Here is a 12458-nt window from a genome sequence, read left to right as displayed (position 1 = left end):
ACACTAAAACTGAATCTATTGCTCTTTTACAACACCTTAAAGAAATAATTCAGCTAAAAATAACAATTATGTCATTATGTACTCTTCCTCATGTCATTCCAAACACATAATTTTATTACCGCGTTTTTGTACTCCTATTCTAGCACATATCTGCACACCTATATGTGAGCCTGGGCCACAAAACCAGTCATAATTAACACAGGTATATTTGTAGCAATAGCCAACAATATGTTGTATGGGTCAAAATTATCAATTTTTCTTTTATGACAAAAATCATTAGGGCATTAACTAAAGATCATGTTCTATGACAATGTTTTTGTAAATTTCCTATCACAAATATATCAAAACTTAATTTTTGATTAGTAATATGCATTGCTAATATGCAAGAACTTCATTTGGACAATGGAAAGCTTATTTGTTCAGCTTTCAGATGATTTATAAAGCTTTACCCTTATGACTGGTTTTGTGGTCTAGGGTCACATATAGTTATGGGTGAGTGATATTGAAATGTAAAAAATTACATTTCGATATTTTCTGATATTTTATCGATAGTGATAATTAGACGATTTTGCTGTGTTGTGTGTTATTGTGCTTAGGGTCTAAAGTTTTTAATATTCTTCATATTCTGTGTGGTCAGTTCACGGCAGTGATAGAAATTATTCTTTTCCAATAAGTTTAAATTGATTTTACCTTTTATGGGCATTTTTATCTTTATAAAGCCATTTCTTTCTGAAAGTGTGCATCATTTTTTGAGTCAAATTCGTACATTTAATCAGTCAGTTATAATAATAATACGTTCAGGCTGTTACCAAACAATTTAAATAAGTATCAACAAAATTCATCTTTGCAAAAGTTGTACATGAAGTGGCATTTAAATGTATTTACACATAATGCAGCTTAGAAGGACATGGAATGTTTTAACAGGCAGTTACAAATGCATACATAATGTTTTGATATTTTAAACATAAAAACATTGAATACTGATATTTAAAGGAGCCATAGAATGCATTGATACAATATTTTAAATTGTTCTCTGACATTTACATAGGAAGGGGCAAAAATTCTCCAGAAACGGTGTTACAGGTCCATTTACAACCCTAGGATTTGTCCCTAGAATTAAATGGTCTGTTATTACCCTATTTGGAAGGTTCAAGAATAATAATGATGAACTCTGCTCTGATTGGCTGTTTCACAGAGTGGCTCATTTCAGTAGCTCGCACATGGAGGAAAATATATATTTAATCATGGAGCTCGAGCCGCTATTAATATGCGGAACACTGAAACTGCCGTTTTGAATCCACAATAACTTTACTTTCACTTTTGTGATCGCACGTGTTCTGTGTAACATTATACTACAGCGGCAGTTCTTACCACATATTTTACAAGTTAAGATGCTTGTTAGTGATGCTGTAAATCTGGAAATCATTTGCCATCATCCACACAGTCATCTCTCCATTTATGTGATAAGTGAAATCGTATGTACTGCAATGTAACAGGCTACCGCTAGCAATAAGCTAACCATGTCGCTTCAGTGGCTCGCGTTATTTATTAGAACGCCTTATGTGTTTTCCTTGCCTTTCTGAGTAAGTTACAGACACCAACCATCCCTGCACTTAACATCTCCTGTACAACTTGGATCATAACATTTATTCCTGTGATCTGCCATTTTTGCTATTGTCCTCGCTTTGTTTTTTGTTTTTTTTCACAATAGCCTAGCTGCAGAACTTCTAATGATTGGGCTATGCAAATGTTGGGGGCGTAACTATTAATGATCCCGAGACTATTACGTCATTGTCGCTGTTATGTTAGGATTAGCCTATTTTTCGGTGGTCTTTTGCAAACACCAGATTTATATAAGAAGGAGGAAACGATGGTGTTTGAGACTCACGGTATGTCATGTCCATGTACACAACTGTTATTATTCAACTATGCCAAGGTAAATACAGTTTTCCATTCTATGGCACCTTTAAATGTTATGCGTGCAATCTGTAGGTGTGTTTTCTTTGCTTTTTGCAATATACTCGATAATGTCAAATCGCACATCATTAAAATAACAATTACGATTATTATCGCAGACGATATATATCACACACCCCTACATATCGTATAATTTTATAATTTAAAATATAATACATTTTGAAAAATTCTCTTTTTATTGCATAGAAGAAAAAAAAAGAAAATATGGGTTTGGAATGACATCAGGGCGAGTAAATGTTTCAGATGAACTATTCTGTTAAGAACACTAAGTCATATAAATTAACAGAGGTCTGGACCCTCGGTGTGTTCAGTGAGCTGTTAAACAAGGCATAGAGGAAAAAATTGAATGCACAGAGCAAAACTATTCTCGAGAGACTTAAAAGAGAACATCTTAAATCTGTTTTCTGTACTGAACGACTGTGAGCTAAGCTGACAGAATGTCCACTATAAACCAGATCAGCACTAAAGAGAACACGAAAAAGTTGAAGGGGGCAATATTTTTATGACTTACTGTCCTCTCCCGGGCACGGCATACCAGGCTTTTCAGGAATGCTTGGGAATACTAGAGAATGACAGAGAAAGAAAGACAAAGAGAAATGAGTGTGACTCAGTCCAGTGGTTTCATCTGTTCATAGGCATGAGGTCTGCAAATATGCTAAATTGCAAATACACAGTTTTCTAAAGAAAATTGACTTTTATCAAGTGCTTTAGCTGTGTGTAGTAGTTCCACCATGTGGTTTAAATCTGCATTCAGTTCTTTATAAATAGATGGAAAAAAAAATACAAATAGTAATTCTACTACTAGAAGAATTGAAAAGTTAATAAGGGGACAATAGATTGATTTCAGATGTTTTGAGTGAATGATTACCATGCAAAAGAAGTCCAGAGCACCGGTTCCGGTTGTAGATCCGGAATGCTTCCTCCAGCTCCATCTGGGATGAGATGGTACATGGGTCCCCTTAAAAACAAGACAAGGAAAATTTAAAAAAAAAAAAACCTGTTAAATATCAAGAGGCTATAGGTGTAATTTTGTCTCTAAATTACCAATATACTCAACATTTATACTTACATTTATCTCAGGAGTATTTAAACTGGGACCTTTGCAGTGTTTTTTAGCATTATTTATGTACTATAGCATTTATTTTGAATAGGCTTTCATCTTATATATTCTGTTTTATTTTAAATTATTATTTTTTAATTTCTATGATTTTTAAATTTTAGTACCTTTTAGTAGCTGATTTTATTTCAGTTACTTGAAAAGGCAAAACGTTTAATTTTCTTATAAGTTCTTTGTCTAATATTTTTTTTTCAAATAAAGATTTCATTTTAGTTAACAATAACACTGGTTTGGGGACCTCCAGGTTTAGAGAAAAACTTTAAAAAAAATTAAATATAAACAATTAACATTTATTATTTAAATATAAATTAAATAATAAACCTCCTTAAATATGAATCATAAAAATAAAATAATTTAAATGTAAATTCTTTATATTTTAAATAGAGTTCCTTGCAAAGAAATCATCATATTTAGGGGTCCCTGGTATCAAAACTTTAAAATGTCTATTTTTAATACATGTTCTTAAAACTTATTGTGAACGATTTATTGTAACTTGCTCTTTTTCTAAATAAACATATTATATCTGCTGACGTCACTTCACCCAAAGTTCAAAGGTCATACATACCTTCATCGTCAATCCACTTGAGTGTAATTGGCATCTCCTTTCGGACTCCACACATTGTTCTGACCTCCTCACACACCTCTGTGTAAGTCATAGCCAAATCCAAGTCAGAAATCAGCATGTCCCTACAAAAAAAAAACAATTACACTTAATACACAAAGCACCTTCAAACAGATCTGAAAACAAATAAAATACTGTTCTGTTGCATGTATAAAAGATTCACTCTTTTACAGCATAAAAGACCATGGCTTAAAATTTAATTTCTGTATTTAAATGGCACAGTTCCTGACTAGTCAACAACTGATTGGTCAATTTAGTTTTCATATTTTTAACAGCAGTGCCACTGACTAGTAAATATTTTGAAAATACTTAGTTTTGCACAACTGAAGCAGTGTTGTACTAAAACTGACCTGATTAAAAATAATTTTCTGTGAATGAAATAAAGCTGAAATAAAATAACAACTCAAAAGAAAATGAGCAATGTTGACTTGGCAACTAACGAAATTAAATACATTTGTAAATAAATCTGAAATACTTAAACTACTACAACTAAAACAAATAAAAATGAGATTAAGCTAAAATTAAACTATACTAAAATTCAAAGACTAAACAAAAGATAACAAAAAATAACTAAAATGACATTATCTGTTAACATGCAAACAGTACATATCTAGTCTGCCATCTTACCATCTAAACAAATCATGCATCTCTTATTCAAATGAGCTCTAAATGTTCTCTGTGGCTTTAATTTGCAACACTGGCCTCAAACAGTCCAACCACAGCCAAACAAGCCACATCTGTTTGGATACACAAGAGACTTTTCTTTCAAACCTCTAGTACACAGCTGCCTAGTCTGGTCCCTGCCCCACTTTCACAGAGCATACAGGAATGAGCTGCCTCAGACAGAGCTACTGTAAGTACAAGAAAACATGATTTGGTTCTGTGCTCACAATCAGTTCGGTTCAGAGAGGGTCGTTCAGGGTACAGAAGTGCAACCATATTACTAAGAAATGATTAAATCATCACTGACCTCAAAGTGCTGTCATTAGCATCAGGACTAATGTGTTTATGTGTGGATTCAACATAATCTCATCTTTCTTTGAGGCTTAATGGCTGTTTTCCCAAGTAATTCAAAATATTAACTCAATCCTGAAATCACTTAGTAGTCAGTACCATACCATGGTTTAGACAGTATATAAAAATATTGTCATGATATTTCCACACCATTTCGTAATGGAATATATAGAACGATATGCCAGTATATTGTGCATCCCATAATAATGCTCAATAACACTATATGATAACTTTCATTCATTGGTTAACATTAACAAACATTATTAGGGAAAAACCAGTATTGACCTAGTTTCTCAGTTAAGTCTTTGCCATGTCCTGTATTCATTGAAATTCTGTATTACAGAGATATAGTGTTATAGTTTTACACTCAAACAAACTACCTAAAGATATAAAAAGTTGTTTGAATGAAAATGGGAAAATCATCTTCATTTCTTAATTTTATATAATAACTATTTTAAATCTGGAATCTGAGGGTGCAAAAAAATCTAAATATTGAGAAAATCGCCTTTAAAGTTGTCCAAATGAAGTTCTTAGCAATGCATATTCAGTGTTTCCCCTACCATTATCTTAGGGGGGCGCCCCGCCCCCCCAACGGCACCCCCCGCCCCCCTTGAATGTCAAGTTAATTTTATTTTTGATATAGCGTCAGATCACAATAGAAGTCATTAAGGTTATCTTTCCTATAGAACAGGGCTATACATTGTTCTTTTATTAAACAAACTAAATTGCCTTGTGTTATTTATCTTATTTACACGAAGGCATGTCATTTCTGTCTTTACATGATCGCGTGTTTACAATGTCTCATCTGCGAAAACACAGACAGGATCGTGGACTCCATTCATAAAAACCGAATCTACTATAGCGCGAAATGCCACGTAAATTCGTCGATTTTTGGATTAATAAATCCAAAGTTGGTCTGTTACTTCATTCAAATCGCGATATGGACTAGTGTCTGTGAAAACTGAAATGCAAAAAGACCGTTTCAATATGAATCCTGCATGCTCCGTTTGCCTCTGTATGTATGAATGGTGGAGACGCGCTTTTACTACACGCATATACTGAAGCACACGTGACGCTCCCGCTAATTTTGGGCATTTGCATCTCGCATGAACAGATAAACTCAATATCCAAAGCTGTTGTGAGTGTCACTTTTACCGTTTCATTTGAGAAAACTAGCATCATAACATGCTGTACACACACAGAAACTTCAAGGCAACCTGTCAAAATAAAAGTAACATGTAACAGAACATTAGTCTTGTATTACTTTTGTACAGTATAATGTAGTTGTTTATATATTCCTATTTAAATAATTGACATGAAACAATATATATGATAAAAATAAATATAACAAGATTAACCACTTAATTGTAGAAAAAATACTACAATTATTATTTAAATGTTAAATTATTATTATTTATTGATTTTAACAGTAAACCTCTGTTTGTTTGCCAAAAATTAAAAGGGTTTATTTTTCATTTGATTAAAAATAAATAAATGTTTATACTTTTAATTTGATTATGAGAAAAAATAATACACACAAGAATTAAAAAAAAAAAAAAAGCAAAAGTTGGTAGAGCCCTATTGTTCAAAATGTTAAAATAGAGAGTTTTGGACTTATTTTTCCACTGAATAAGTCTATAATAATGTTTTCGTTATTTCACAAAGTAGGGTAAAGTACCGGGAAAAAAAAAGTAACGTTGGCTACCGGCACCCAACCCCCTAAGCTTCGGTGTCAAACGTCACATCACTAGGTAAACTATCACCTTTTAGTTCACCGACAACACCTCTCCTCTGACCAACAGCCACTGAACGAATAATCAGGTCCCAGATGGGTTCGTCACTTTTTGAGGTCCCCCTGAAACATTTCGGTTGTGCTCCGTGCTATTTGCAGCGCTTTTTTTGTGTTTGCAGCATTTCCGTATTTGTGTTTTTGCGCGAGGATTTGCAGCGCCTGTGTTGTCAAACTGATGAAGATGGTTTTTTTAATTTGTTGTCGTTTTTTTCTGTTTGCATGTGTTTTCTTAAGTTGCAGCGTGTTGAGCTCTCTCGGCCACCGTACTATTGACAATTGAGAGCATTTAGACAACTTAGAGAACTTTACACTTAGAGAATTTTTATAGGGTATGATATGATTCTTTAGGGTCTTAATGAAAAGTCTATAACATACTTTGGGTAAAATTTCTCAGTGCTACTGTAAAACAAAACCCTTTTTACCTCAGCGAGTCGTTTTGTTGCATGTTTCTTTAAATTCTAATGAGCCCTGCTGCTCATCTTGCCCCTCTCTGCCGTGGAATGACGAGCAGACTGTATACTTTAGCCGCATTTAGCCCACGAAACTTGTTAACTAGCACATTATTAGAAAAGACGATTTGCAAAGATTCATTAAAATACCCTTATACTCACTTCTTCGCTAGTAAAAGCTGGATCAAAAACGATGCGCACAAACATAGACGCATTTATGTTGATTTCCTTCAAAAACGAAAGTAACGTTAAACCTCTGCGTCTTCAGTTTTTCAGATGTCGGGAGTAGGGCTGGGCGGTATGACGGTATATATCGTTACCGTGGAATGAAATGTGTAGCGTAAAATAATTTTTTATTCCGTGTATACCGCAAAATGTAAATAAGTGGGCGTGGCCAACTCATGTGCAGCACGCGTGAGGCTGAGACTGGTCAAACCGTTGAATGCAAGACTGAAGGATACGCTGGGAGGTTGTAAAAACATGGAAAAGGAGAAACGAGTCCTTTTCTTTTCATTCTGGAACAACTACCCAGTGTTTCCCCTACCATTATCTTAATGTTTTCGTTATTACACAAAGTAAAACCTAGGGGAAACACTGCTACCTATATAAAAAACTATATCGTGAAAGATATCGTTACCGTGAAATAAAATTTCTCATACCGCGAAATAAAATTTTGGTCATACCGCCCAGCCCTAGTCGGGAGTAAATTATTACATCCAACAACAAAATACCTTAAACGCTCAATCAGAGACATTCTTGTCTTCCCCTGCACCGTAGTCGCACAATGGTGGACAGTTTACAACTCACTCAGGGTGGGTCTAAGGTAAGACAGCCATGTCAATCAACTATAATGGGAGCAGCCTTGGTCGGTGTGAAGTCACACAGCCAAGGGGATATTATTTATAAAGATATTTTTTTTTAATCATTATAGGGTGGTAGTGTACACACACATTTGTGTTCAAACAACATGTAAAAGTGAGTTTTGCATCCAATGACCCCTTTAAAGAAATTTCTGCTTAACAAATCAGTCTACAGACCTCCCACAGTTCCTGTGTAGATGGAAAATGTGATGTATGACTGTATGACAAGTCAGATATACGGAGTGTGTGTGTTTTCTGCTGAGATGAGCTCTGTAGCAGCTTGCCCCTCAGCGGGGGAACCTTCATCATGAGTCCATCATCTGCCACCCTGCCCTTATGGCTTCATCCGTCCCCCACCATCCTCAGCCCCCGTATGACTGGCTGGCACTGAAGCCGAGGGTGAAAGGATCTCCTACCGCATGGCTCTCTAAGGCCGGATCAACTGATAAATGTTAGGAGTCCCTGGAGCAGCTGCCGTTTGGATGGCGCCTCGCTCGGCAATGACGCAACTGAAGAGGCAGGGAGGGAAATTAAATTCCAGAGCGAGCCATGTGAAACATTTCTGATTAACTTTAATAAGTGCTAACCATCCCAGAGGATGCCAACAGTTAAATAAAGTAATTTCAGAGGTGTTAATTTCTCACTCCATATTAAAGCAGAGTGGGGTGCGTCTGAAATAGATGAGACAGACAGAAAAAGCGTAAGTGTGGCAATAATGTTATTTGCGCTGAATAAAAGAGGAGCGGAGGAGATAAATAAAGAGTCTCTGGGTTAATCATAGGTCTAGATTTGTGAATGATCACACATGCATTTGGCAATTCGCTCTGACACAACATAACAATCGCAACTTAAACATTTGACAAAGGTGTGACCGTGCAGCTATTACGACTTCAACAAATAAACATTTAAAAAAACACTGAGACTCACTGAGACCGAGATTCATCAAGACAGCCATACCTCCCCTAAAAAAAAATCCAGTGGAGATTTTAAACAGGGAATTTAATAAAAAAAACAGCAGCCTGTTAGTCAGACAGCTAAGCCTTTTTATGATGCATAAGCAAATAGTGTGAATTAGGATCCTATAATGTGAGCTATGTGAAAATTGTTTCATAATCATGTAACAACCCGTAACTTACTAAACGTTCTGTGGCGTGAAATGTCCAGAGAGCGGCTGTAAAACACATTTAATATGTGACCGTGGCACGTTTTTATTATGTTGGCACAGAGACGTATTGAGGTACATATTGAGGATGTTCAGAATTCAAATTTCCGGGGAGCGTCGCAAAAGGTTAATGCTCTACCATGTTGGAAATATTCCCTACACCTAAACCTACCCGAAAGTGTTAACAAATGCAAAAGTTATATAAATCGCATTTGTTGATGCAATCGTGCTATTTTAACTTCCTTATGCAGATTTTAGCTCTTTTGTTGAACCGTATATTTTCACGTTGTTCGTACTGGAACTCTTTGTCACTCAAGTGCATCGCAGTATCTCATGAGCTAGTGAGCAAACCTACTGAATTAGAAAACTCATGCATTTGAAACCATATACAGTGAGGTCAATAAGGATTTGATGACCCTGTGATTTTGCAAGTTCTCTTACTTAGAAATCATGGAGGGGTCTACAATTTTCAGCATAGGTGCATTTCCACTGTGAGAGACAGAATGTAAAAATAAAAATCCGGAAATCACATTGTATGATTTTTTAACAATTTATTTGTGAATTACTGTGTCACTGTGTCAATTACTTTGTGAATTACTGTGTCAAATAAGTCATTAGTTGCCCTTTGAAATAATCAATAATATTTTTTTTGGGGGGGGGGGATGGGGTGTGTTAAAAATTGTGTTTTATAGTCGGTCACAATATTGTGACCAGTGGGATAATGTGTATACTGAATTACAATATTTCTGCAGTCATAAAAATGGTTGTATCTTAGCCCAGCTATATTAAACTGTTTGATCACATTCTAGCATTACTATTATGCATAAAAAAGCCTTGATAGGAATACTGAAATAAAAGACAAAAAATATAATAAATCAACATATTTCAAAATTGTTACTTTATTGTAACATATATCATCAAATTGTTAAATTAGTGCTACCACCAGTATTGCAACATCAGTCACATTAGAACTTTTAATTTAGTGCAATATTTTGTCATTGCAACATTTTAGTGCAGTCTTCACTAACAACTGCATTGGATTTATATTGTATACCTAAGTTCACTGTTATCCCACCGGTCACAATTGTGACCATCAACATATTTACTCATCCTATGACCACTCTCAACAAAACTGAATATATGTGAATTTTTATATTAATACTAGACACCTTCGAGATAATGTTTACCAAAAATCTTTGTCTTATCTTTATGTTAACATACTTTACTAGCTTTATGTTTTGGAGCTTTAATGCAGCCACCATTGTTTCATAGTGCAAATAGGAAATAAACTGCTCTGATCATGTGACAGTTTGCACTAACCATGTGAAACTGCACATATTTAATTGAGACCCTTTATTTTTTCCATATTTGCAGAAACTGCACTAAACACCACTCAGCGTTTAAAGAAAATGTTTAGAGTTTTTAAATGAAAACTTTTTTACGGTCACAATTGTGACGGGATTAAATGGGTTAATTCTAAAATGTTACTGTGACAAAAACAGTATAGAAATCCAGAATATTCTGTGTGTCAAAATTCCCTAACTCAACAGCGGTTCCAGAATTGTGGCGATTCTGAAACTCTCTTTTAGAACTGAATCTTTGTTTTCATAGTATAGACAGTTCATGTGTGGCCTGACTCTTTTTTTGTCGTAAAAGTTGGATGAACAGCCCAGTTTTGTGAAGTTTTGGGTAACTGCTGACTCATCATGAACACACCCTGCTCTTTTCTGATTGAGCTACCAGACTCAACCATAAAAATCCACCTGACATAGTATAACTAGCCCCTAAAAAAGCCCACACAACAGATGGAGCTCAGTGAATTTAAATAACTCCCTGTCTGCAAAGAATACTATCCTTAGGTTCAGAACTGGATGTACGGTATATTCAAATTCACAGACTAGATTTGCATGAAGAAAATGGCTTAGAATGTTAGGTCTGTGTTACTGTGCTCTAAACTTAGCACTGAAAGTTTACAATACAAACACAGAGTTCAGGGAATTTAAGACCTATTCACACTCAATGTTTTGTTCTCAGCGAGTTCAGATGTTCAGACCAAATCATTGATGTTACAGTTTCACTTGTGGTTTCACCTTATGCTTGTGATTTATAACCAGCAAGTATTATCTTCAGTGCTGTCTGTGTGGTTGCTATAGCAAATCAAATCTCTCTAAACCTCCTGAGCCCTGGACTAAAGTCCAGCAGTGGAAATGGAAATAAGAAATACATGCCAAGTTCAATTTTCTCTTGGCACAGCAGGCTGCTGATGGTCCAGTAAAGTGTGTTTACACACTTTTTCTGTCATTGTTCAAAGTTAATGATTCAGTGTATTGCCGGGATATTAAACTGATTGTTTGTTTAACGGTAATTACGAGAAAGAACCATCATAAATTAGCAAAATCATAATTTAGTTTGGTGAAGTGAACACTTTTATTCAGCCAAAGAAGCATTAAATGTATCAAAAGTGACAGTAAAGATATTTACAATGTTTCAGAAGATTTTTCAAATAAATGCTGTTTTGTTCTACTTTCAATGAAAGGAAAAACAACTGATTGATAATAAGAATAAATGTTCCTTCAAATCAGCATCAAATCAGCATATTAAAATAATTTCTAAAGGATCATGTGACGCTGAAGACTAGAGTAATGGTGCTGAAAATTCAGCTTTTAAAATTTACATTTTAAAAGATATTAAAATAGAAAACAGATATTTTAAATTGTTATAACATTTCACAATATTACTGTTTTTTTAATCAAATAAATTATAAATAACGGTGAACATAAAAGACTTTTCTCTAAAACATTCTACATTTTGAACAGAGGTGTATTGCTTTTTCTAAAAAACACAAAGTCTTATCCATTGAAAAAATACATTGCCCTCTAAACACGTCAGCAAACCTAAACTTGCAAAATTATTGACAAGCAGAAAGCCTTTCTGATTGGCTAAAAACAAAAAAGTTAACTTGTTTGCATAGCCTAGGGCTGTCAATGAGACAACAATTTCATCTGTCAGGCAGGAACATTTCATGCATGGTAAAACAGCTCACAGCACTTTTACCAGCATGACAAACTTCTGTCTATTCAAAATGTACAAAGCTACAAGATGTGACACTTCAGGTGACTTACAGGGTCAACAATGTTGAGTATCCAGCAATCCCCCCCCTCTGAGATGAGCTATTTTAAACAGTCTAATCTCTCTCTTCATTGCTCAACAATGAAACGTCTTGGACTAAAACCTAGAGGCCTGCACTCGAATTAACAGTGCCTGGAATCTGTGGAAAAAAAGAGCCATTATTGAGGCTTATAACTTGTTGCTAGGCAACTGCCTGGCTCAGGTTGTCAGCCAGTCACCAAGATTTCTGTCCCGCCTGGTGCTAACTTCCTCCAAAATATTTTTAGAAGCGGGAATCACCAAGGCTTTCAAAAAGCTCAAAAAAGCCTGACCCAAATTCAGATAGCTCTTTACACA

General features: G+C 35.1%; 1 protein-coding gene across 1 annotated transcript in view; it reads right to left on the bottom strand.

Moving 5' to 3' along the window:
• prkcz (protein kinase C, zeta) overlaps positions 1 to 12458 on the bottom strand; it is a 131523-nt gene that overhangs the window by 116061 nt on the left and 3004 nt on the right. The window contains exons 2-4 of the mRNA XM_073819855.1: positions 3660 to 3781; positions 2846 to 2935; positions 2489 to 2539 (exon numbers count right to left, since the gene is read on the bottom strand). Of these exons, the coding sequence (XP_073675956.1) occupies positions 2489 to 2539; positions 2846 to 2935; positions 3660 to 3781 (263 nt within the window). The remainder of the gene's footprint in view (positions 1 to 2488; positions 2540 to 2845; positions 2936 to 3659; positions 3782 to 12458) is intronic.

The sequence above is a fragment of the Garra rufa genome, chromosome 15, assembly GCF_049309525.1.
Source record: "Garra rufa chromosome 15, GarRuf1.0, whole genome shotgun sequence".
Taxonomy (NCBI): domain Eukaryota; kingdom Metazoa; phylum Chordata; class Actinopteri; order Cypriniformes; family Cyprinidae; genus Garra; species Garra rufa.
Note: the sequence above shows the minus strand (reverse complement) of the source record. Positions and strands in the feature narration are given on the sequence as shown.